The sequence below is a fragment of the Juglans regia genome, chromosome 13 (genome assembly GCF_001411555.2).
Source record: "Juglans regia cultivar Chandler chromosome 13, Walnut 2.0, whole genome shotgun sequence".
Lineage (NCBI taxonomy): Eukaryota > Viridiplantae > Streptophyta > Magnoliopsida > Fagales > Juglandaceae > Juglans > Juglans regia.
In genome coordinates this window covers 15,356,137-15,380,669 of record NC_049913.1, presented here as the reverse complement: position 1 = coordinate 15,380,669, position 24,533 = coordinate 15,356,137, and the positions used below count along the sequence as shown (strand labels likewise).

The 24,533-nt window shown below is 36.1% G+C and overlaps 3 protein-coding genes across 11 annotated transcripts; 1 reads left to right on the top strand and 2 right to left on the bottom strand.

Moving 5' to 3' along the window:
- Window positions 1-3,962: 3,962 nt before the first annotated feature.
- LOC108985458 (MLP-like protein 423) lies at window positions 3,963-4,918 on the top strand. The gene is made up of 2 exons (XM_018957762.2): window positions 3,963-4,176; window positions 4,333-4,918. The coding sequence occupies exons 1-2, from the start codon at window positions 3,990-3,992 to the stop codon at window positions 4,602-4,604; spliced, it is 459 nt and encodes a 152-aa protein (XP_018813307.1). The 5' UTR covers window positions 3,963-3,989; the 3' UTR covers window positions 4,605-4,918.
- A 1,093-nt stretch (window positions 4,919-6,011) lies between these two features.
- On the bottom strand, window positions 6,012-13,471 carry LOC108979402 (WAT1-related protein At1g70260-like). The gene is made up of 7 exons (XM_035684327.1): window positions 13,235-13,471; window positions 13,075-13,137; window positions 12,606-12,722; window positions 11,401-11,665; window positions 11,151-11,315; window positions 6,254-6,404; window positions 6,012-6,166 (listed from the first exon to the last, which is right to left on the bottom strand). Exons 1-7 carry the CDS (start codon window positions 13,435-13,437, stop codon window positions 6,012-6,014), a joined length of 1,119 nt encoding a protein of 372 aa, XP_035540220.1. The 5' UTR covers window positions 13,438-13,471.
- Window positions 13,472-17,144: 3,673 nt separating this feature from the next.
- Window positions 17,145-24,091, bottom strand: LOC108983344 (WAT1-related protein At3g28050-like). Of its 9 annotated transcripts, none has more exons than XR_001994851.2 (9): window positions 23,799-24,091; window positions 23,656-23,718; window positions 23,371-23,484; window positions 22,175-22,406; window positions 21,924-22,082; window positions 21,680-21,831; window positions 21,322-21,528; window positions 20,824-20,918; window positions 17,145-17,378 (listed from the first exon to the last, which is right to left on the bottom strand). XR_001994851.2 is itself a non-coding variant. In XM_018954934.2 (8 exons), the coding sequence occupies exons 1-7, from the start codon at window positions 23,972-23,974 to the stop codon at window positions 21,375-21,377; spliced, it is 1,050 nt and encodes a 349-aa protein (XP_018810479.1). In that variant the 5' UTR covers window positions 23,975-24,091; the 3' UTR covers window positions 17,145-17,378; window positions 21,345-21,374. The 9 variants fall into 9 exon arrangements, 3 of the variants coding, with proteins under 3 accessions (XP_018810479.1, XP_035540099.1, XP_018810483.1); XR_001994852.2 differs by having other exon boundaries at window positions 21,345-21,528; XR_004797958.1 differs by having other exon boundaries at window positions 21,680-21,836; window positions 21,946-22,082.
- Window positions 24,092-24,533: the final 442 nt, after the last annotated feature.

The following is a 24,533-nucleotide window of genomic DNA, read 5'->3' as shown; positions in this document are numbered from 1 at the left end:
ACCGGTCCGGACCGAACCGGACCGGACCGGTTGGTCTGGTTTTGAACCGGTCCGGTCCGGAACCGGTTCCTATTTTATGAAAACCGGCCGGTTCTGGTCCGGTTCCGGTTCCGTAGTTTTCGAGACCGGACCGGACCGAACCGGACCGGTTGAAAAAATATATATAAAAATTAATTTTATATATTATACAAAATATATATATATATATAATATAATTATATGTTAAATTTTTATATATAATTATATATCATATATGAAAAAATTTCATATTATAATTTATAAATAATAACATAAAATGTTAATCTTAAATATGAACATTTATAATTTATTTGATCATATATTATTAATATAATTATATATAAGATAATGTTGTTATAATTTATAAAATAAAAATTTAATCTTAAAGATGAAAATTTAATTGATCATATGCTTTAAGCATAATATATATATTAAATTTTTAATAACATTTTATAATAAGAATTAACACTTTATTATATGTTTTTTATATTTGAAAAAAACCGGAAAACCGGACCGGACCGGACCGGAAACCGGTAAAACCGGAGGTACCGGTTTAGGAGGGTAATCGGGGCGTAATCGGTTTTGAAAAATACAAAACCGGTACATACTGGTTCGGTCCTAGATTTTGTCCAAAACCGGACCGGACCGGACCGGTTACACCCCTAATCACAATCATTGACCTAGCTGAAACCCTAATTGCCTCCCATCTTTTCATACTTACACTTACCATACTCGGCTACACATAAGTCATCCACCCATAAAACCCTAGTCGTCCATCTCGAGTCCCTATAAGGTAATTGTTTTCTTTTAGGAGTCTTGACTTTCTCCCATTTCAAATCCCTTAATTTAAGAAATTGACAATCACCTTCAATTCCTTAAATCACTCTTCCTACAATCTCTCTAGTCAACTATTGACTTGCCATCTTAGTTTAAATTCAAATTCTCCTCTTCCCTCAAAAATTACCTTCATCTTACAAACGTTCCATATTCATTCCTAAACCAACCAAATCTAGCTAATCTTCTAAAGACCAAGTCAACCCCAATCCGTCCACCTTAACCAATACCAAATCCAACACTTACCTAAAGAGATTCCTACCACTTAGGAATCTTTCCTTAATTTTATCCTAGCCAATCCTAAACTCTAGGAACAACCTTAGACTCCTTCAAACATCATCAATTTTCATCCACTTACCTTATCCAAATCCTATATTCATCATCTTGTCTTTAATCAATCTCTAAAGTCAAGGAGCAACCCTAGACTCATTCAACCACCAAACCCTAGCCACCATACCCTAGCCTCACTCTTCCACCTCATTTTCAAACCCTAGCATCATCCTAAACTCCAACCCTAAGCCAAATTTTCCAAATCTCGAAATCCATCTTAGCCACCTCACTAAACCCTAGCTACACTCACCATACCAACCCTAATCACCATCCAAGTGACCCAAACATCAAGGGCATCCTTCAAGCCGCCCACATTGCATCAAACACTCATAATCAACACTTAGCCTACCCGAGTTCATCATCATCTCCATCATTTCATCACTCAAAAACCATCCATTTGTTGAAGGCCAAGCAAGTTGGCTAGATCACTCGATCATCATCCTCACCAAGGCAAGCTCGTGGTCTTTAGTGTTAGAGACAAGACCGGGGTCCCTAACACATTCCCAATGATTGAGCTGGCAACTCCAGCCTTATGCATGGGAGGGCGGATAAGGGCTTGACTTTCATGCATACACAGATCAATCAAACAAAATCTCAAACCAAAGTTTACTATTCAAACCAAGATCACCAAAGTTGAAATTCAAACCAAAATTTACAACCCATATTCAATGGTTGAAATTTATATTTACTCCCCGCAAGTGACCGTGTTTTCATATTTCGTTTTACTGTCACTTCCCAAAAATATAAAATGCCTATATGGCGGATCATTATTATTGCAATTAAGAGAAAATCGTCGCAAACCTTATTCAATATTCATGACACCTGACACACCTTTAATCAATGAAATGATAAAAAAATGTTTATAATAAATCTATCCATTCTCATCACTAGGGCTGGGCAGCAGGGCCCAGGCCCCACTGCCCAGCCCCGCTTCCACTCCTCCCAAGCATGGCGGGGCGGGCAACCCAGCTTTGCCCATGCTGGGGTGGGGCCCCCCACCCCGCATCTAGGGTACCTAGCAGGGGGCGGGTGGCGGGGAGGGCCCAAACCCGCCATTCCCTCGCTTACATTTATATATATATATTATATACATATATATAAACATAAATATATATTTATATTTTACAAATTATGTATATATAAATATATATTACAATTTGTTAGACTTGTTCACAAAATATGCATCGGTAAATTTAAAAACTAATACACTACAATTTACACAAAATATACACTAGCAAATTTAAAAATTACATAGTTTTTAAATTATAGTCTTATTTACAAAATTTGAGTTTATAATTTGGGTCTAAAAATGTATTTTTAATTACTTTTACACTTAGAAATAATTTTTAAATCAAATAAAATGTAATATTTTTTTTTAAGTAGAAGGAGGCGGAGCAGATTGGGAGTCTTGAGTTCGAATTCTGACACTATAAATTTCTATCTAATTTAATTAAATGTTTTAAGTATTGGGCCGACCACTCATTGAAGGCCGGGGAGTCTAGTCCACACTTGAAAGAGAGCGTTAAAAATATAATACAAATAAATAAATCTATTTCTTCCCATCAATTTCAATTTTAGTTTTAATTTTAATTTTTATTATAAAAAGCTAATAGTTGCGACCAAAATTGATTGACCGTAAAAGACTTGGTCGCACAATATTGTTAACAGTACTTGTTGTAGTGAATTATGCCGTACGTTATATATACTTACACAAATTACATAACTAAATCCTTGTCCCTACTCTCTGATCAGTGATATACAAAAATTAAAGGTTATATTCAAGTTGCGACCAAAATTTCGGACATTAAAATAACCAACAACTCTCTTTAAAATCCAATTTATTGTATAATACCTGGAGATATACAAAGTACGTAAATTTCATTTAAAAAATTAGTTATTTCTACACATCACGCGATGATCGATCATTAATGAGTAGTTATATATTTATAAGCTAGCATTAGAGCAAACATAGATCGATCAGCATTCTTTTATTAGGGGCACAATAAATTGGAACAAAGCACATTATTAAAATTTTAAATGAGAGTAGGACGTACAATCACAGAGGGCATTCAATGCCAAATTAGTTGGAGCTGGCAAATGCAGATACCCGGATGCATTAATATGGCTGAAGCGATCGTGGCATGCATGCAGCATATATGGGTATTAATATATCCATAATTAATTTTAATCAGTGGATTAATATATATTACTGGGTATTTTATTATAGGTTTCATTTTTTTTATATATATAGAATATAAATTAGATGATTAAAATTATTTTACTTGGAATTATTTTCGGACTTTCATTTCCAGATCAGACCAACCAATTAATTACGTGCATGGTCGATCGATCGGGCTAGCTTCATTAACGATGCGATTTCGTTCAAGTAACAGTAATTGTAAAACAACTAAAATAAAGAACAAACATTTGAAGAACAATAAAATAATGACAACAACGTTAATATCATAATAAAATAATGACAACAAAGTGGCACCCACCTTGCATGACAAGTGACAACATCACATGAGAAAGTCAGGAAACAACTGAAATAATGGGGCCCATCAATCTTATTGGGAGGTAGCCGGCCAGTAGGTGATCGTTCTATTAATTAATTCCCAGAATATTTTTCTTTTGTGACGAATAAGCTGGTGGGAGTTGAACTTCTTCCTAATGAATTTAAGGCCCTTAATAATTGCCTGCAACCCGAAGACCCGTGCTACGTACTGTATTTACTATATATACATACATGCATGCATCATGTATCACTCCACGATCGAAGTTCTCTATATATATACAATATAAGATTAATGGCTTCCATTGGCAAGCTTGATGTAGAAGTTGAGGTGAAGTCTGATGCAGATAAGTTCTGGGGACTCATTAAGGATTCTGTCACCATCCTACCTGAGGCCTTCCCTAATGACTACCAGAGCATTGAAGTTCTTGAAGGCGATGGAAAGTCCATTGGTTCTGTTCGTCTAATCACATATGGGGAAGGTAATTATATTTGGTTCATTTCTTGTACGTACATGTAAAACTGAAAGGTTTAATTAATGCAGTAACTGAGCTGCATATTGCTTTCTTTTGATCATTTTAAACAAATCTGTATTGTTTTGTTTTGTTTTTGTTTGGCTTGTCTGTTTTTATTTCCAGGTTCTCCTATTGTGAAGATTTCGAAGGAGAAGATCGACAATTTTGATGAAGCAAACAAGACAGTTGCTTTTACTGTGATCGATGGGGACCTGATCAAATTCTACAAGCATTTCAAATGCCACATTACTGTGACTCCAAAGGGAGATGGGAGCCTGGTAATATGGCTATGCGAGTTTCAAAAGACTAGTGACGAGGTTCCAGATCCACACGTCATTAAGGACTTTGTAGAGAAGAACTTCAAGGAGCTGGACGAGTTTGTTCTCAAGCAATAATAGAGGCCATTTTGGGTCTGATACATATCTGGGGATATTTGAATATTTATGGTCTAATAAACAGTATAAGTAGTAGTTTGCAGTGCAGTACTCATTTCAATCCGTAGCGTACGTGTTTCTTAATAAATATCCAGCTTGTTAGTTGGCTCAAGTTAATGTTACTGTATGTGTTCTCATATTGGATTAGATTTTCCATTAGAAGAACTAAATTATAGACTCTGTAACTTAATTGAGAGCTTCTTCTAGTATTACTTATTGGGAGCTCTGTTATGACTTATTGAGAGCTTCTGCTGCTATTATATTTTTATTTCTCACTCTTGATGTTCATGGGAAAAATATTTTTAAGTTATGCGCCCTACCATTTGGACAATTCCTGGGAAAATTGCATGATCTTTTGACATTTTCCGAAATAGAAAGAGGGCCCAGCTGATCATTATTAGCAAGGAAATAGTGGGGATAGATATATCTATGTTTTTTTTTTTCTCGATCTCAATCAGTCACTAAAATAAACCTATTTATGTATGAGATGTTTATGACAAGACCTCGCCTACTTCATGTTTGGACGAGTGAACCTAATTCTGCAGTCCAGACAGGAGCTCATCACATTCAGTCTATGCAACCCTCCTTTAATTCCAAGTTGCCAACCTCATCAATGGCATTTCCTACCGTGGGCAGCAATATTATTGGTTTGAAAAATGATATTTGCAATCACCCTAATTCCAAAAATATATATTAATAATGATAAATAATAATACAAATGGAAGCTAACGCATCATGCATCGTCTCCGGCCCCTGGCTAACTAGGGAACCCACCAACAGAACAGCCAAATTAATGACGTATATATAGAGGCTAAGAAGAAGCCCACACTTGGAACAAAGCATAACAACAAATCAAGCAGAAGTAAATTTGTACATCCCTACATCCAAAACGGTAATAATCACCAGCACCTAACCCTTATAACACAGCAGCAGAGCACACAATGGCAACACCAGTACCACTTAGGAGCGAACAGACAGCAGCATGCTGACAAGCAGTAGGCTAGCTCCAAACATCGATCACTATAACAACAACAATAGCCAATGCAACCAACTACCATGCACAACCTAAGAAGCTTGATATACACCAGCCTAGGCCAAATGAACATCTTTAGCTAGCTAGCCTTCCTCTAGGATGACAACTTGGAATATGGAGAATTGGATGGTACTGTTGACAACTCTCCTGCCTGGCCTAAAACTCTCTGTTCAGCCAGAGCATGCATCATTGTCTGCGCATGGCAGCTGGATTGCATTGCCTTGCAGTCACCAGTCACCTAACCTTATGGCCTGTGAAGACTACTAATTACCACTCGATGCTTCTAATTTTGAAGTATCTAATTTTCTTTTCAGACTTTGGTTGCACACAAGAATTTAGACTTGCATCTCTTCTTGCAAGAGAGGGACGGTCTTTTCTTCCAAGGAATCCACACTTCCCGCACACTGGTCTTCACCTACTCCATCTTCTGTAATTTGTCCCCACATCACAGCATAGCACCCAATTCCAATTATGATCGCTCCTATTACACAGTAATTAAAGAAGCAAAATGGCATTATACACTGTAATTATGGAGAATGTGAAAATTAATAGAGTTTTCCTTTTTTCTGCTTTTACCTTCCATAGTGAAGATTATTTGTAAAGAAGCTAATACCAAAAATGGTTGCAAAAAGAATCCCAAAAGGCTTGAACATTGGAACATATAAAGGGCCCTTGCTTTGCGTGCACCATATATGAACACGAGAACGGACTACACCCCCAAAGACAGCCTGTAGCACATAATAGAATAAGATATTCTGTGAATTCTCAGTGCATTCTCATTATACTGTTAAGGGTATATATACATGATGTTCTGTACAATATTCCAGGAAACAGAAGGAATAAATTCTGTTACACAACTTGAGACAAAAAACAGATTTTACAATACTATACAATGACTACGGTGCCTCTGCAGTAGTTGTTGTTGGTGCATCCAGATCTTCTATATTAATACGCCCCCTCGAGTCTAAGGGTGTGTCAGCAACATTGAGACTCGTTTTTAAGTTAGAAAATCTGGCAGCAACCAAAGGTTTAGTAAAAATGTCGGCTAATTGGTCTTTAGAACTGATGAAGGAGATGTTCAACATTTTTGCAGCAACGCGGTCTCTGACAAAATGGAAATCAATATCCATGTGCTTCGTTCTTGAGTGATAGACAGGATTGGCAGCCAAGTAAGTGGCTCCAATGTTGTCACATCATAATGTTGGAGCTTGACTGAGTGGTAAACCAAGCTCAGAAATAAGTGTTTGAAGCCAGATGAGTTCAGCAGTTGCTGAGGCTACAGATTTGTACTCAGCTTCAGTACTAGATCGTGCAACTGTGCTTTGTTTCTTGGAGCTCCAAGAAATGAGATGTTTACCCAAGAAAGTACAAAAACCACCCGTAGACTTTCTATCATCAGGGCATCCAGCCCAATCCGCATTTGAGTAAGCTTGTAATTTAAAGGAAGATTGAGAAGAGAAAAATAGACCCTGATTGATTGTTGCCTTCAAGTAACGCAATATGCGTTTAACTGCAACCCAATGTGGCACTTTTGGTGTGTGCATGAATTGACACACTTTATTTACCGCATAGGATATATCAGGCCAGTGAGGGACAAGTATTGTAACCCTCCAACAATACTTCTAAACAAAGTGGCATCATCAAAACTAGGTGAGTCAAATTTTGACAGTTTGAGATTTACGGCCATGGGTGAGGTAACTGGTTTGGCATGTAACATTTTACTCCTAATAAGGAGATCCTTAATGTATTTTCTCTGAGAGAGTAATAAACCAGTGCTCAAAGAAGTTATTTCTAGACCAAGAAAGTAGGACAGAGCACCTAAGTCTTTAACTGTGAATGCCAAGCTCAAGTCAGAGATAAAAGAATCAATAGCAGAGGCCTTTGACGCTGTGATTACAAAATCATCAACGTAAACCAAAACATATATGCGCAAATCAGCTTGTCTAAGCACAAAGAGGGATGCATCAGCCTGAGATGCCCGAAACCCATTATCAAGTAACCATGAACTCAATTGGGCAAACCATGCCCGTGGAGCTTGTTTCAAACTATAAATTGCTTTTTGCAGTTTACAAACATATTTAGGATATTGAGAATCAATAAATCCTTAAGGTTGATGCATATATACCTGATCTGTAAGAATTCCATGCATAAATGCATTCTGTATATCAATTTGTCGCAAAGCCCATCCACGAGCAACAGCAATTGAAAGGATCAACCGAATAGTAGGTGCCTTGACCACTAGGACTAAATGTTTCGTGAAAATCGAGTCCAGGTTGCTGATGATAGCCTTTAGCTACAAGTCGTGCCTTCCTTCGTTCAATGGACCCATCCGCATGTAATTTTGTGCGATAAATCCATCTACAACCAAGAACATTGAAGGATGGATTAGGGGGAACAAGGGTCCATGTCTTGTTTTGGAGAAGTGCTTGTACTCCTGGTTCATGGCTTCATGCCATTCGGGGTGTTTGGAGGCGACGACAAAGCTATTTGGTGTTTCGGGAATTACTGTGGTGGCAAGACAGCGCCTAGTCGGGTATGGAACAGTTCCATCCATTCGAACACGAGGTCGGGAGGAATGAGTCTGTGCCCGTGTGATGATGGGTGAATGGGGTGGTATGAGAAGTGAGAGATCCGTGGAGTTACGGGAAGATGAGCTGGGGATTTCGGATCGGGAAGAAGAGGAAATTTGGGGATTTTGAGTTGGTGGTCGGGAAGAAGATGAGATGGTGTTTGGGCTTGGGCCTAAAATTGAGGGTTGTGGGTTGAGAATGGGTAAGCAGGTATAAGAGGGAGAGAAAGGTTGAGAGTTAGACGATGAGGTGGGCCGAAGAGTTGAATACGGAAATTTGTTTTCATGAAATAGGACGTCGCGAGAAGTATAGCTGATTTGTCTTTAAGTCTAAGCATTTGTACCCCTTGTGAATCGAGCTATACCCAAGAAAGAGACATGGGGTGGAGCGAAGATTTAATTTGTGTTGATTGTAAGGGCGTAAGTTAGGAAAGCACTCACACCCAAACACTTTTAAAAAATGATAATCAGGATCATGATTGAAGACTTTGAAGAATGGTGTTTTGTTGTTAATCGTTGGGGAAGGTAAGAGATTAATGAGATAAACTGCCGTATCAAAAGCATCAGTCCAATAGGAAAATGGAAGAGAAGCTTGGGCCAAGAGAGCAAGCCCAGTCTCGACTATATGCCTGTGCTTTCGTTCCACAAGCCCATTTTGTTGGTGAGTATGTGGGCACGAAAAACGATGGTGAATTCTAAATTTTTGACATATTTGTGTGAGTGGTTGAAATTCACCACCCCCATCGGTTTGAAGAGTGATGAGTTTTGTATTAAAAAGACGCTCAACAAAAGGTAAAAAAATAGAAAAAACATTAAGAACATCAGATTTCAATTTTAAGGGATAGAACCAAGTAAAACGAGTGTATTGATCCACAAAAGAGACATAGTACTTGTAGCCTTGTCTAGAAACAAAATGGATTGGGCCCCAAACATCAGCACAGACCAAATGTAATGGTTTATTTGAATGGGCCGAATGAGAAATAAACGGTTGTTGATGATTTTTGGCTAAGGGGCACTCATTACACTGGAAGCTAGAGGCGTTGGGAGAAACTTTCAAGCAGGTGGTGCGCAGAATACGTGATAGAGTGGAGTGATGAGGATGACCCAACCGACGGTGCCACTGATTGACAAATGCTTTTTCACCTATGTTGATAGAAGGAGACGAGATGATGGAGGGACAATCTGACTCCGAAGGGAATGTATTGAGGCCGTTACGGATTGGTCCTGTGAGGAGGATCGTCCCCGTCGATGTGTCCTTCACAGAGAAGAAAGAATCATGAAACTCGAAAAAGCATGAGTTATCCTTGCAAAATTTTGAAACAGAGATGAGATTCTTCATGATTTTTGGAACATGAAGTAGATTTTTAAGGAGAAAAGAAGAAGAAGTAGAAGAAGAAGAAGAAGAAGAAGAAGTAGAAGAAGAAGAAGAAGAAGAAGAAGAAGAAGAAGAAGAAGAAGATAAGGAAGAGTCACCCGTATTTTGAATGCAGAGTCCTGAACCATCTCCTACTAGAATCTGTTCATTGCCACAGTAAGGCTCGGAGGCAAGATTCAGGTTGTTGAGGGTGTGTGTGATATGGTGGGTTGCTCCCGAGTCTGGATACCAGGTAGGATCTAGGAGAGGGCTGGGTTGGGTGAAATTAGCTGAGAAGGAAGTGGGCGCACTAAATTGATAGCTATGATCAAAGCGGTGCCTGCACTGTCGGGCTACATGACCTGCTTTTTGACATACTTGACAGGTTGGTCGTTGGGAATTTTGTGAGTTTGGGAGATTGGACTGTGTAGCAGGTGAAAAACTTCGACCACCTCTGTTTGGATAGTTGTATCTGCCTAGTCCATTTCTGCCATTGAGTCCACCACGATGCTGAGCAGAACCTCGTCCCCCAGTGTGTGTAAAATTGACAGAAGGTTGCGTGGAGATAGAGCTTCGTGTGCTGTGTGCAAGTCTACTCTCATGGACAAGAAGTAACTGAAACAGCTCATGCGAAGAAATGGGTTCAACCCGTGTTGTTATAGAGGTAACAAAAGGGTCATATTCGGAACCAAGCCCAGTGAGAAGGTAAGAAACAAAATCAGAATCGGGTAAGGGAGTCCCAGAGACAGCAAGAATATCAGCAAGTGATCTTACTTTACCAAAATACTCAGTGATACTTTGATCACCAGGAATTTAACTTGGAAACGTTTTGCATGAGAATGAGAGGCAAACAATGAGGAGAGAGATCTCCAAAGCTCACAAGATGTTTGAGAAGAAAGAACATGCCCGAGTACCGAGTCTGAGAGGGAGGAGAACAATATACTGAGAACTAGTTGATCATTTCTTTTCCAGGAGGCATAAGCTGGGTTAGGTTGAGACTCAAGAAGGGCAGGAGGGGATTTTAGTGAGCCATCAACGTATTGATAGAGATCCTGACCTCTTAAATAGGCAGAGACCTGTACATTCCATAAAGGATAGTTATCGTTGGTGAGCTTAGTGGTGACAAGATGTGAGAAGGAAGACATGGCTGAGACGTTTGTTGAGGTAAGAGAGGAAGAAGAAGTCATGGATCAGAGGACGATTAGTCGTGGGGTCTCTGATACCATAATAGAATAAGATATTCTGTGAATTCTCAGTGCATTCTCATTATACTGTTAAGGGTATATATACATGATGTTCTGTACAATATTCCAGGAAACAGAAGGAATAAATTCTATTACACAACTTGAGACAAAAAATAGATTTTACAATGCTATACAATGCCTACGGTGCCTCTGCAATAGTTGTTGTTGGTGCATCCAGATCTTCTATATTAATAGCACATGCAGCCCGTACACGCATAATTTATACATTCATGAGTAAAGTCCTAGATCACACATTTTGATGGAACATGATGTCCGCATAATTAATTAAGAACTTTAATTTGCTTACTGTTAAAACAATGAGAAGAAGCTCCGAGTTAAGTTTTAGTTTCCAAGCACTTGGGTTTCTCTCTAGAGTTAAAGAAACTATCCCACATTGAACTGTCCCCAGTACGCTATAGAAAGACGCCGCCTTCATTACTTGCAGTTCTGGATATTGTTTCACTGTTCCAAGCTGATCAGTACAAGAAATGAATCAAAAGATTAGTTTGAGAAATTCTTAAGTATTGTAATGGGCCGCACATATATAACAGTTTTACCTGAATAATGTTCCATACTGAAACAGACAATGATGTAGCTGCTAGCAAAATGCCACCAAGAATCCAATGCTCCGGCGTTGAGGAGAAGATCATGGAGATCAGTTGCTGCTTGGGTTGAAGATCAAGATCATATGTTGAAGAAACAGAAGTTTTAAGTATCACTGGGCCTTTGTAAAGGTCCACCATTATTGCCCCCATGATCGATATCAACGTGCCGATTACTTTAGCCTGGCAGCTTGAACTTCTCCAATCTAATTTTGTCGTCCTAAAAGGGTAGATAAGTTGAAGTTCAATGGCATACACAAACAAACGAGGCCAACATTTTTGTTCAAGTTCTGTGTTTTTTTTTTTGAATTTCCTATATTTTTCTAGTTATGTTAAGTACGAAAGTGGTCCATGTAGTTTGTTTTAAAGTCAAATTGCTCACTATGCATTTTAATTGAATCTTAAACTTTTTATTTTCATGTGGTTTAACATTACGACCAAATTAATTGATTCCTCGATCGGAATTGTTAATATATACATTGTTATCACGTCGATTAGAAGTGCTATCCGCATTGTGCGAGATTGCCCATCTGCCCATGCGGGAGATGGGGCAGACGGGAGTGGTGTAGTGGGAGGTGGGCCCTCGCTGCCCACTCTTAACGTCGACATCAATGAAACTATTAGGTTACGTGTATGTCACAAGTAAAAATCTTAAAAGTTTTAAAAGGTTGGAAAAATGAAATTATTAAATAAAAGATAATAAGCTAAAAAAAAATTAAAATTTAACAAAATACGAGCTATTTACCTAAAAAGAAAGCAGATTTTTAGTTAATATTTTTAAATATATATTTTATAATTTTTTAAATTCATTTTGTTTTGAGTTTTTAAGTCTTTTAAAACTTGTTTTTATCTTAATTTTTTTATTTTTTATTTTTTATTTAATATTTTTTATTTTTCTAATTTTTGCATGATTTTTTAATTTTCAAAAACATGGGGGCCACACTCCTTCAAGAGACACGTATGGAATTGTTATTGATGTTGACGTTGTATTTCTAAAGATTTGCTAATGAAATTCTGACAGCGTCACAAAAGAACCCATTTGATGGTTTTTAAAAAATCAGAGAGCATAAAGTTCAACTGAAAAGAGAAAAAACGACTTGATTTTAAAGCTATTCACATAGACCAATTGATTTTGAGAGAAGAGGAGGTTATGTTAAAACCTGAGCAGGACAGAGAGCATGAAGAAAAAAGATGGGGTCAAAAGGCCCATTGCACAGACTAGGATCGGAGAGCTGTAACTTAAGCCCAAGAATGCAAGGTTCTGCGCTATGGTTATCCTGCAAACCACACATCAAGAACCAATAATATAACTTCCCTATGGTTATCCTGCAAACCACACATCAAGAACCAATAATATAACTTCCCTTTTGTCTTGCTTTGTCAAACTTTTCAAATACCAAATCATCATCAATTGAAGCAAGCAATGATGCACACCATTCCAGGATGGTCTTCCGTGGAAGAACCGTCAGACCCATGCTCCAAGCGAGCCCGAGTTGGGAATTCATTAGAATTCGAAGGGTTCATCAGGCATCAAATCCTTCGGGCTTTCATGGAGTAGGCCTGTCCGCCGCCCGTGTGTGTGTGCACGCGTGAGAGAGAGAGAGAGAGAGAGAGAGAGAGAGTACAAACCCAGTTAAACCCAGGAAGAAGAATCGCAAGAAGAGAGGAAAGGTGAAAAGTGGTTGTTCTGTTCTGCACAGAGAAAGAAGACGAGGAAGATGAGAAGCAAGCCCTGATATTAATATATTATATACGTTAAGTATGAAGAAGGAAGAAGAAGAAGAAGAACCTGTCAGTGCAGTGAAAAATGAATGAATAAGGGAGGAGGAGGATAGAAGCAAGGGAATTGGAATAGAAAACAAATACAAGAGGGCTCATCCCATTATTCATGGCTGTACTAGCCCATATAGTCAACCCTATAGTGCAAGCTTCCATGGTCACCATCACTGTGAAGGGCACTGCTTCCCACAACATGGCCCTCATCACTCCCATCTCTCCCTCTCTCTCTCTCTCCTGGAATATACAGTGCTACTGCTTCTGTCTGCAGAAGTAAGCAATAATAATAATCTCTCCTCAATCTTTTCTCCCTCGTATTTATGGCGAACATTATGTTGCTTTACTTCCACAGGTTACTGTAATGTGGCGATAGGTAGAGACCCCGGCCCCCGGAGTTGGGGCCGGGTGTTAGCATTTCACGAAGTGGTATAGCTACTTGAGGTGAAGAAGCTACTCGGATGGATGTCTCATATATAGTAGGGAATGGAAAGCTGACGTTCAATAAACTAATCGTTTTCCCTCTAATTAGTTTCGTTTTGAAAAAAGAACTTGAGCACACGTTCTCCTTTCAATGGTCCCTTTCTCTAATTATTTTGTGCTTTTTACCACTAATTTTTTTAATTAAACAATGCTAATATTCTTCATTTTTAAATTAATCAGAATTTAATTGAATAAATAATTACTTAAAATATGTCGTATCAATATCAACTTATGCGAGTAAAGACAACTAATTGGATGTAGAATGTCAATTTTTTTTCTAATATATGGATGGACTGACTGTGATTAATAAACAATACAACTGAGCCTGAAATTGAAACTGAATCTTATTTAATATAGGGTAGTTCTACTAGGATAGATGATCAACCGATGCATTCAAACCGATAAGTACAAATGCACTTTTATATTTTTGTCTTTTTTTTTTAATCATTTTTTTATACATCTTTAAACATTTTTAAAAAATAAAAAAAAATATCAATTCATTAATATTTTAATAGTAAAAAAAATTAAAAATAAAAATAAAATCACTTTATAAGTTCATTTTCCTTTAATATATTAGTGACTGTTTGTGTGGCTGACGTTGGCATTGCCAAAGGCCCTACATGAAAGTTGTTTTTTTAGATTTACCCAACTTAGAGCACTCTTATTGGATTAGCTAAAAGATAAATCCATTAAAAATTTAGCTATTAAACTATAAAATGTGATCACATTGAAATAGCTAAATTCTAAATAATTAGAACAGCTAGAGTAAATTAGAGCACTCTCATTGGAACAGTTACTTCTAAAATGATTTCTAAATTTGAAATGAATTATTCATTCATTAAATACATTTTATATTAATTATTTCTCTCTTCCTTTTATATAAATTATTTATCTCTCCCTTTTAAATGACAATTGAAAAAAATATAATTAGAATATGATTACTAATTAATATATAATATTATGAATAGTAAAATATGAAAAAATAAACTAAATTTATAATTAAAATATTTTTGAAATTATTAATTATTCATTACTATATAATGAATAAATTGATAATCTAATGTGAAGATTTGATGTGAATAGCCAAAGCCAAATTCATCTTATATTATTTTATTATCATATAATGAAAAAATAGCTATTCCAATGTGGAAACTTATGTGAATGAAATAGTTAAAAGTTAAATTAATCTTATATTCATAAAAAAAAATATACTTTAACTTTAACTAATCCAACGAGAGTGCTATAAAGAAAGAACACATGCAAGGGACTCAAAAAACTTGTTGTTTGAATTCAAAACCCATCTCAACTTATCTCAACTCATCTCATCTTTATCATTATAATTTTTTTAAATTTTCACATAAATATAATAAATAATTCAATTTTTTTCAAATCTTCAAAACAATTTTCTCAAATTCTCATAAACAATTCAATTTTTTTAAATTTCAAAACAATAATAATGTTAAAAAATAATATTCTAAAAATATTTTATTTTACTATTTACATATCATCTCAATTCATTTCAACTCATTTATAAATTTAAACGATTGTTTAGATTTGGCTGACCGCATACTTGCACAAAGTTGACATCTACATTTTTTTTTTCTTTTTTTTGAAATCAAGTAGACATCTACTTGCTCCACACACTTCAATTAATTAGAGCATTAACATTAGTTTATGCATATGCATATGCAAAATTATCTCTTTTACATATTCACTTTGCCATTCAAGCAAAATTTTCACATTGGCTTATGCATATTTGAGACAAAATAATAACAAAATAATATTATTATTACTTTTTTGCTAAAATCAATTTTTTTAATATATATTTTACAATTAACATCCACCACATACATTTGACATTAATAATACAAATGTAATAATAAAAAATATAATTTTTAATAATAATATATTAAAAATATAATAAAATGAAAAAAATATATATAATATATTATAATAATAAAATGAATGTACAAGTGAAGGTTTGTTGTGTTGTTGAAAGAGGGAGAAAATGAAAGGATTGTGTGAGAGAGAGTGGGATGAGAGATAAATAATTATTAAAATATGATTTGTAGGGTGAATAGTAGTTATCCAAATTTGGATAAATACTGTTTATAGATAGCTAAATATTTAGATATACATAAATCAATATAGAGAATTTTAAGATCATATTATACAAATATAACTTTGTATATACATATACATAAATCAATATTAATGCTCATAAAAGTCGTCCACTTATATGTGAATATCGACCTAGGATAAGGGAAAAAAAAAAAGGAGAATTACTGGAGATGTCTTTTCATCCGTACGGATGACAGGCTAGAGTAGCTAGTTGTAGTTGAGAATCACTTTAGTTATTCAATCTGCTGTCACTTTAGTTAATTCACTTTAGTTAATTTCCAGCTGAATTTAATTGAATTTAATCTAATTTTAAATTTAATATAATATTTAAATACTTCATTTTTAAATTATTAAATTTATTTTAATTTAAAATTTTTTTACACGTGAAACTCACAACTTTTTTTAACTTAAAATATCTTTATACATAAGATCTACAATCTTTTTTAATTTTCTATAAAAAAATTTAAATTCATCTTAACATTCAAATATACTTTAAATTCAATTTAGATGAGTTCTACATAACTCTTTCTACTATTCAACTTATTACTATTTATAAAGAAATCAACTCAACTGAACTCAACTTAATATTCAAACCCAATTTAAATATCCCTCCATTAGATATGGCAAGCAGTTCAAGGGCACAAATTCAACTCGAGTCAGATAATTGCATCCATAAGATTTGATCATCCTACTTACCCCAAAACCAAGTAGTCCGATTTCCATACTTTTGTATGTGGAATGATTGACTCTAACAGCGTAACTTTCAGGTCATGCCTACCATGTTTGGACTCAACCTCACATGGAAAACACTGTTGTTGCCCATCAAATAGCTTCCCTGACTTCTTCCCATTAGAGTTGGGCAAAACAATATTCCTGGATAAAATATTATATTTTAATCCAAATAGAAAATTGAAACCTTCAGAAACAGAAATTAAATTACATCATCATCCGTTGACATATATGATTAATTCTTCCTCAAAATTTAAGTATATCTGTAAGTCTTTTCCCTTTTCTCGGTCTGAATACTTCAGAAGCTTGAAATGTTAAAAGTCCAATATTAAAGTGGCCTCCTCGTTCCCGGAGAAGCCAGAAAATGTAAGACATATATTACCTCAGCCCATTATTCATTTGAAGTTCAAATAAATAATGCATTGACTAGGTGTGACGCACTCAACCTCCGCTTGGGATGGGATGGAGACTTAGAATGTTGAGACATGTAACATAAGGTTACATACTCTCATTCATGATAGTTAATATGCAATAAATCCTAGCATGCAATAACCGTAGCGAATATAAGGACGAAAACATAACTTATACCAGAATAATTAAAATATCTCAATGCATTACTGATCATCATAAATTCAAAGCCAAAACGTAGCATAACTTAATACAACTAGATATTAAAATCTTCAAAATAAAATTAATCGCTTCATGCGTTCTAGAGCATGAAGGACTATGGTTATAAACATGATAATCAAATCTAGTCTCCTCTCGAGGTCAGGCTCCTCTACAACCAGTCGGATTCAGTGCTCCATCTAATCTGTCCTCCTCGTATCCTAACACAAATTCTATTAGTGAGTCCACAATGAGTGAGATTTATATAAAATCTCAGTAAGTTAACAAACTTGCACAAAGATAAATTATGCATGAAGAATGATAAATATGAATTGCATGAAATGCAGACAAATATGCGTGTCTCCCATCCAGATTCCACAACATTTTCAAAAAAACGGAGACATTTAAGTTATCGTCAAAAGATAATATTTTCATCATAACATTTCATCATTTTTAGCAATTCATAAATTAATCGTAACGTGTAGTATCATCACAGTTCTACATGCGCACTGTGAGTACCTGCCAGTGACTCCAGTACAATTCACGCTGAAATTACGTTGTCTGCAGACTCATTCTCAATGCATTGGTAATATAACATAACATCATAACATGTATTCCCATCAGCCTTAAGTGCCATAAAAATTTTGACTTCACTCCGGCGTTCCTTAAAAAGAACTCATTCAAATTCTGTTGACTGTTCTTTGTCAACCCAAGGGTTACCACTCTATTCTTAAACACTTTAGAGTAGACAAAAGAGTTCTACTAGGAAAATTCCTCATTCTAGCAAGCTTTTCATGCTAAGTTGAAAATTGTGTTTTATGACATGTGCATATGTAGCAAGCTTTTCATGTGAAAATGACATTTATAGATGCAACATGCTAAAATTGTAGAAATATTACATGTCATGTAGATATGCACTTAATATATCAAATAACATGATATTTTATGCTCAAAGTGATAACTAAAACATGAATGAAGTATTTATCAATAAATCATAAATAATCTATCAAGGTGTAAGTTAGAAGCCAACTTACAAACTTCCTGAGTTTTCGATAAAGGTCGTAGCGGCTAAAATCAAATTCGTACTAAATTCAGATTAATACTACTATGAGTGAGGTTCATAAGCAAGGGCTTAAAAAATGACTATTTACAAAAATACCCCTAAACTTTCTAAAAATTGCAATTAAGGCCCTAAACTTTCATTATTTGCAAACAAATTCCAAATTTAACCAAAATTCCTGAACCTCATATTTTTGGCATTCTAAAACCATCTATACCCTTAGATTTTCAAAAGTCAAAATGGAACTTGCCCAAACAGTCCCAACCCGTGGCATGCACTCTAGTTGATGCCTAAGTTTGTTCTCAACTATTGATCCCTATGAATGCATGCATATGAGATTTTCTTTAGTTACAAATGATCACTAACATCTTTAATGACATAATGAAGGCTAATTCTTGGGTAATCAAGTTCATCCCAACACTTAATCATGGCTAAGATATCATAAATCTCCAATTTATTCAAAACTGATTTATATTTATTGATCAAAACAAGATAGATTTAAAACCTATCATGACATGCTTTTAATCGCAAATCAAATCTTCCATAATCATTCTAAGACAACAATAAATCATATCAAATCATGCTTAAGACATGTTATAACTAAATTTTCACTTAAAATCATTTAATTACTCAAACCACCTTTTAATGACCTAGTTTGAACTAAACTTGATAACCTTCTCAAAACTCAACCAAATTTTGTACCAACACTTGGAAACAAAGCTTGACATGCTAACTAAGATCAAGAGCAAGAAAACTTACAAATTTGGTGGCCTTCCAAGCACTTAAGACAGCCTTGCTCAAGAATACTAAAAAACTTACCAAAACTCACTCGATTTCACTCTTTTGATCTATAAGGGGGAGAAGTGCTCTCAACACTCAAGAGAAAGCTTGGAGCTGAGATGTGAAGGATATGAGGGGGTGAAGGGGCCTTTTATAGGCAGCCAAAGGGAAGGGACATTGGCCTTGGTCCAAAGTGATTGGTGGAAGGTGGTGTAAAGAAGCTGAAATTTTCAGATTTGCATTCCATCACTTGTGTCATTGTGTGCAAATTAAAACAATGTCCTAAACCACCATGATTTCACTTCTACAATTACTACATTACTCCTATGGGGGCTAGTCAAGTCGTGGTGTAGAAGTAATAGAAGGAAAACCAACCATGGAACTGACAGGTTCAAAGTGATTTTCTTTGGACAGTTTTGTTCATTGTCTTGACTCATCCGTTTGACTCATCATCATGGCTGATTTGTGCAGGTGCAAAATCACTTCTTGAAGGCTTTTCCTGGTGGTAAAAGGTGGAGGGTTGGCTGCTAAGTGATCATGAAGGTGCAGTTCAAAAAAGATGATGCAATGAAGGGTGATTGCTGAAATTTCAGATTGTCTTCATCAGCTTGTGTCCTCTTGTACAAGGGGAATAGTGGCCTGAAACCACTATGATTTCTTCCTTACTGTGGCTACAATGGTCCTACAGTGGTGGCCAGGTCGTGAGACATGGTTCAGTTGACAAAAAGTCAAGCAAACCACATATGCTAACCGGTGGGTTCAATTGGGTTTTACTTGGCAGATTGGAGTTTTGGTTTTGGATGTTTTTGAGTGGGAAAATCTGAGTCAAATTTCTCATGATGGTCATGAGGCCTATTGGGGATTAGGTGGTGATGGAGGTGGCGATGGAGGTGGTGTGGGGTGGCGGCTCAACCATGGTAGATGGTTGGTTAAATCTCAACCCAACCGGTTCCCACTCAAACTAGACTAGGGTGCAATCCGTTTGGCTTCTTGGTTTGGTTTGTGAAACCAAATTCATTCAAAGCTTAATTTGGATTTGAAGGGGTCTCATGAGGTGTCTAAGGACCATATTACCCTCAAGTAAATGGCACAAAACTATTGGGCCTAAGGGCAAAATAGTCCATGCACTCAAAAGGGATACACATGAGCCGATTGATGCAAGTTTGGGGTTTGATATGTCATTTTCCTTAATGACATGTGGGGAGGTTTATCTAGAGTATTAGCAAGGTCTAAGTATGATGAAATGAAATAATAAATGAAGAAAATTTCGGATTAAAAGGTTAATAAAAGATTAAGACGAAATTAAGCCTCAAAGCATGACTTAAAGTTCACTAACCTCAAGTATGATGGTTAATGGTCTTAGCCAACTTTCAAAACTTGGTACTTAGGGTATGATTTGAGCTTAAGAAAACAAATGATATGGTGTATTGGGTTTTCAAGTTGAATAGTGAAATAAATCCAAACATGGTTTTGGGCCTTGTGGGCTTAAAAGGGCCGAGTGTGTGGGTTCTTGGCTTAAGGGCTATTGGGCTAGACCCATGAATGCTCTAAGGTCCTAAAAGCCTCACTAAATTCACCAATGGGCTTACTTCTCTAATCATTAGCTTAAGGGTACTAAGTGCCAAGATTAAGGCCAACCTTACTGTAAGTAATAACTCAAAATTAAAAACCTAATTTAGAATACTTAAGGGTTGATCTAATGGTTAATTAAGCAAGGTGTTACACTAGGAGTGGTTGCAAGGGGCAAAACTATAACATTTAAACATCCTATAACATTTGAATGCATATACGAAAATTATTGTGTATCAGAAACAGAACCAACATACTTCTAAAAAGAGATGGGGCTAACATCCCTCCCAAGTTCATGGCTGAAATCAGCTTTAGTTGTCCTGATATTAAACTGTCAAACAAAGTCTGGTCCCTGCATGGTGTTGCGCAGACTCAGTTTATCTCTATACAAAACTCCAAATGTAAAGTGGGATATGGGTGCTATTCAATCTCTTTAGAAGAACCAAACAACAGTTTATCTTCCTTTCTCATAAAAAATGGGATAACTCAGTTTTAACTAAATGGTGCTAGACAAGCCGTGCACAAGTAAAAAAGGCGGCTGTCCTTTTAGGCCCAGGGTTTCCAGCATTACTTAGGGTAATGTATACTCAACTGCACGTGGTCTGGAGCAAGATGATGCCTATATTAACCTCGATCCTCAATTTCCATAGACTAGAGAGAGAGAGAGAAAGAGAATTGGTGAAAGAGGAGGTTCCAACATGAAACTTTTAGGTATATTTTATTCCATTTCTAACAATGAACGACATAGAGATTACCCATTTTGGTTGGCAACAGAGACCTTTATGCTTTGATTTGATGTACGAAATTTCTACATTTCTTCAACACTGTTTTGCAAGAGAGGGGCTTTTTGTCTGCTGGAGTCGAAGTTCCTTACCGCAGCTTCCCCACTCATTTTCTGTTCTTTGGCTTTTGCCCACATTACAGAAAAAAATCCAATGACAATCAGAATTGCTCCAATCAAACTGCATCAGATTCAAAATATAATGATCAATGATCCATTCTTTTATAAATCAAGGATAGAAAGGTTTTGGGATTGAAGAAAGATACTCAATACCATAATCAGTATAAAGATAGTGAGCAAAAAGAGGGAAAATGAAATAGTATATGCCCTACCTTCCGAGATAGAAAGTATCTCCTAGTAAGATAACACCCACGACAATAGAAATGAAAATACCCACAGGCTTGAACATAGCAACAAAAACAGGCCCGGTCTTGTGCATGCACCATGCAGAAATGCCAACTTGGAATGCAGAACCGAACATTCCCTACACTTAGAAATTAGAGTCTCTAAGGTTTATATAACAGAATGCATGTAGATTCAATTGGTAAATCATGGAGGGATTTGTAATTTAATTACCGAGTATAGAACAGCAATTAACCTCGTATTAGGTTGTAAGCTCCAAGAACTCAAGTCTCTTTCCAAGACCAATGAAACGACTGCAGATTGAATGGCCACAAAGAAGCAATAGAAAAAGACTACAATAAGCCCTGCTGGGTATTTCTTAAGTATCAATGCCTGAAACATCAATAATGAAAAATGGTAACTTGTTCTCATTTTTATAGCTGGTTTCAACTTTCCACATATAATGGGAATTTGTAGGATCTCACCTGCATGATAAGCCATACTGAAGCCAGCACAGAATCAGCTGCAAGGAGCAATCCTCCAACGACCCAGTTTGACATTTGCAATAGAAGTTGATGAGATGCTTCTGAAGGTGATGGTGTCATTAGAAGTGGAAGGCCCTTGTATAATGTCACAATGAATGCCCCCGTAATTGACACCAAGGCTCCCAACGATTTAGCTAGGCTACTGGAGCTTCTCCAGTCCAGTTTCTCCATCCTGAAACCACAAAGCTGAATCAACAATAGCACACATGTACAGAATTAAATATATATATATATATATATATATTAATTCAGCAATAGCAGACATTTACAAAAATAAGTATCTTATTCCTTTTTTAAGCACAAACAGTCCTCTAGTCTTTCAAATTTTGCATTTTACTGCTTTATACTGAGCTTGTCACTGAAGTAGATTCAAAGCATTAATTATATTTGAAAAAATTACATTTGCCAGAATTTCTAGACCACATCTTGTTTCCTTTTTTTTTTTGGGTGGGGGCTGTAGAATAATTGTGAGACAGAATAACAAACAGAAAAGCTGGATTAAGAGGAACACTGCTGACATTTTCTTTGTCAACAATACCCATCCTGTGTACATGAGCTATGCCTAATGCTTTTATTGACAAAATTCTCAATTACTTATATATTAAATAAAAAAATAAAGAAGAAGATACTGCAGTACCCAATTTGTAAACCCAGTTATTGATTGGAAAACCTCTGAATATGTGTAACCTCAATACTTATGTGTATATATAAAATAAAAATTGCCTCCATCTCGATAGTGTAGGCTACAGAGCCGCTGGTTAAGTAAAGGATAAAACGGATCAGATAGCAAATTGTCATTGATGCCATAAGAAACTTCGGATGTAGACGCAGCAAAATAAGCAATTTGTGATAGCTTTCCCTATGGAACAGTTAAAACGAGATAAGGGCTAAAAATATCAAAATACTCAGCTCACTACCATCATTTAAACAGTTGGCATGATCCAGGTTAAATTATCACTTGTAAGACTTTTGTGACAAGTAGTAATTTAACAATATGAATGTGTGATTTAAAGATGTCGTGTCAATCACTTATCACAGAGTCTATTCTCGGATTTAAAGTCACTATAGGGCACCCTGAATATTCACGGTGTGCAATAAGATTGGCAAGGTATTAACAAGCGAGAGGAGAGCATGACCTGAAAGCAACGGCCAAAATAAAAGTAAAGGCTGGGATAAGGTTGAGCATGGCCGTGCCAAGCGTAGGCGAGCTATACAAAATCCCAGCATAGCCTAGAATCTGTACACCAAAACTGTAAAAATGTTAAAACCAATGAAATACCAAACTACAGAAACCCTCCATTACGTGAATTGGGTAAAGGAAATTGACAAACAATAAAAGAGCAACAGAACTCCATTCAAACCGAAACGAACCCACAATAAAGTCTGCAAACGCAGTGTGTAAAGCTAGAATTCCAACTCACCCAAGTAGGCCCAGCAAGAAGAATCCACAAAGAAGGGAGAACGTGATCGGAGGACGCTCCGATCTGCCAAAATCGTGGATATCAAAGAAAGAAATTATTTTTATTTTCTGTCAGAGAGAGAGAGAGAGAGAGAGAGAGAGTACCCGTGGAAGAACAAGGAAGTGGGGAGGAGGATGAATGAGGCAAGGGCGTTGGAATAGAAGATGAAGATGAGGTTGTTCATTCCCCTTGACATAGCCACTTTGCCCACTATCATTAGCCCAACCTGTGCACACTCGACCATCATCATGCCCACAAAAGGAAGCGCCGCACTCTCCATTCTCTCCTTTTCTCCGTATGCGCGAGTGTGACTGAAATATTGACTGTGTTCAGAGTTCAGATTCCAAACGCCACCCAAGTTAGCTGGTCTTAAAGAATCGCAGGAAGAAATGTATTATCCCCCGTGTTGTTTGTCTTGCTCTCTCGCCACTTGCCTCCGTTGTTTGTCTTATAGCTAGTAGACACGTCCCAATAATACAGAATGATAAACGTTAATATGCCCGTCTAGTTTGTCCTCATTTTGACGGTTTATTTTATTTTTTTAATTTATTTTGCTTAATAATTAAGAAAATAATTTTTAATATATTGATATATTTTTTTATCTTTTAAAAAATTTAAATATATTAAAAAATATGAAATAAAATAAAATAAAAAATTTATGTTTGGCAGCATGCCTAGTGATCATTGTTGGACGGTAGCCTAACACTACTTAATTAATTGTTACCCAAGATGAGAAATTATTAAGCATGATATTAATAATTTTTTTCTTGAATTCAATACGAAATGATAGAGTTCAAAGGTAAAGATTTTAATTCGACCTTAGTCAGTTCAACACGAAT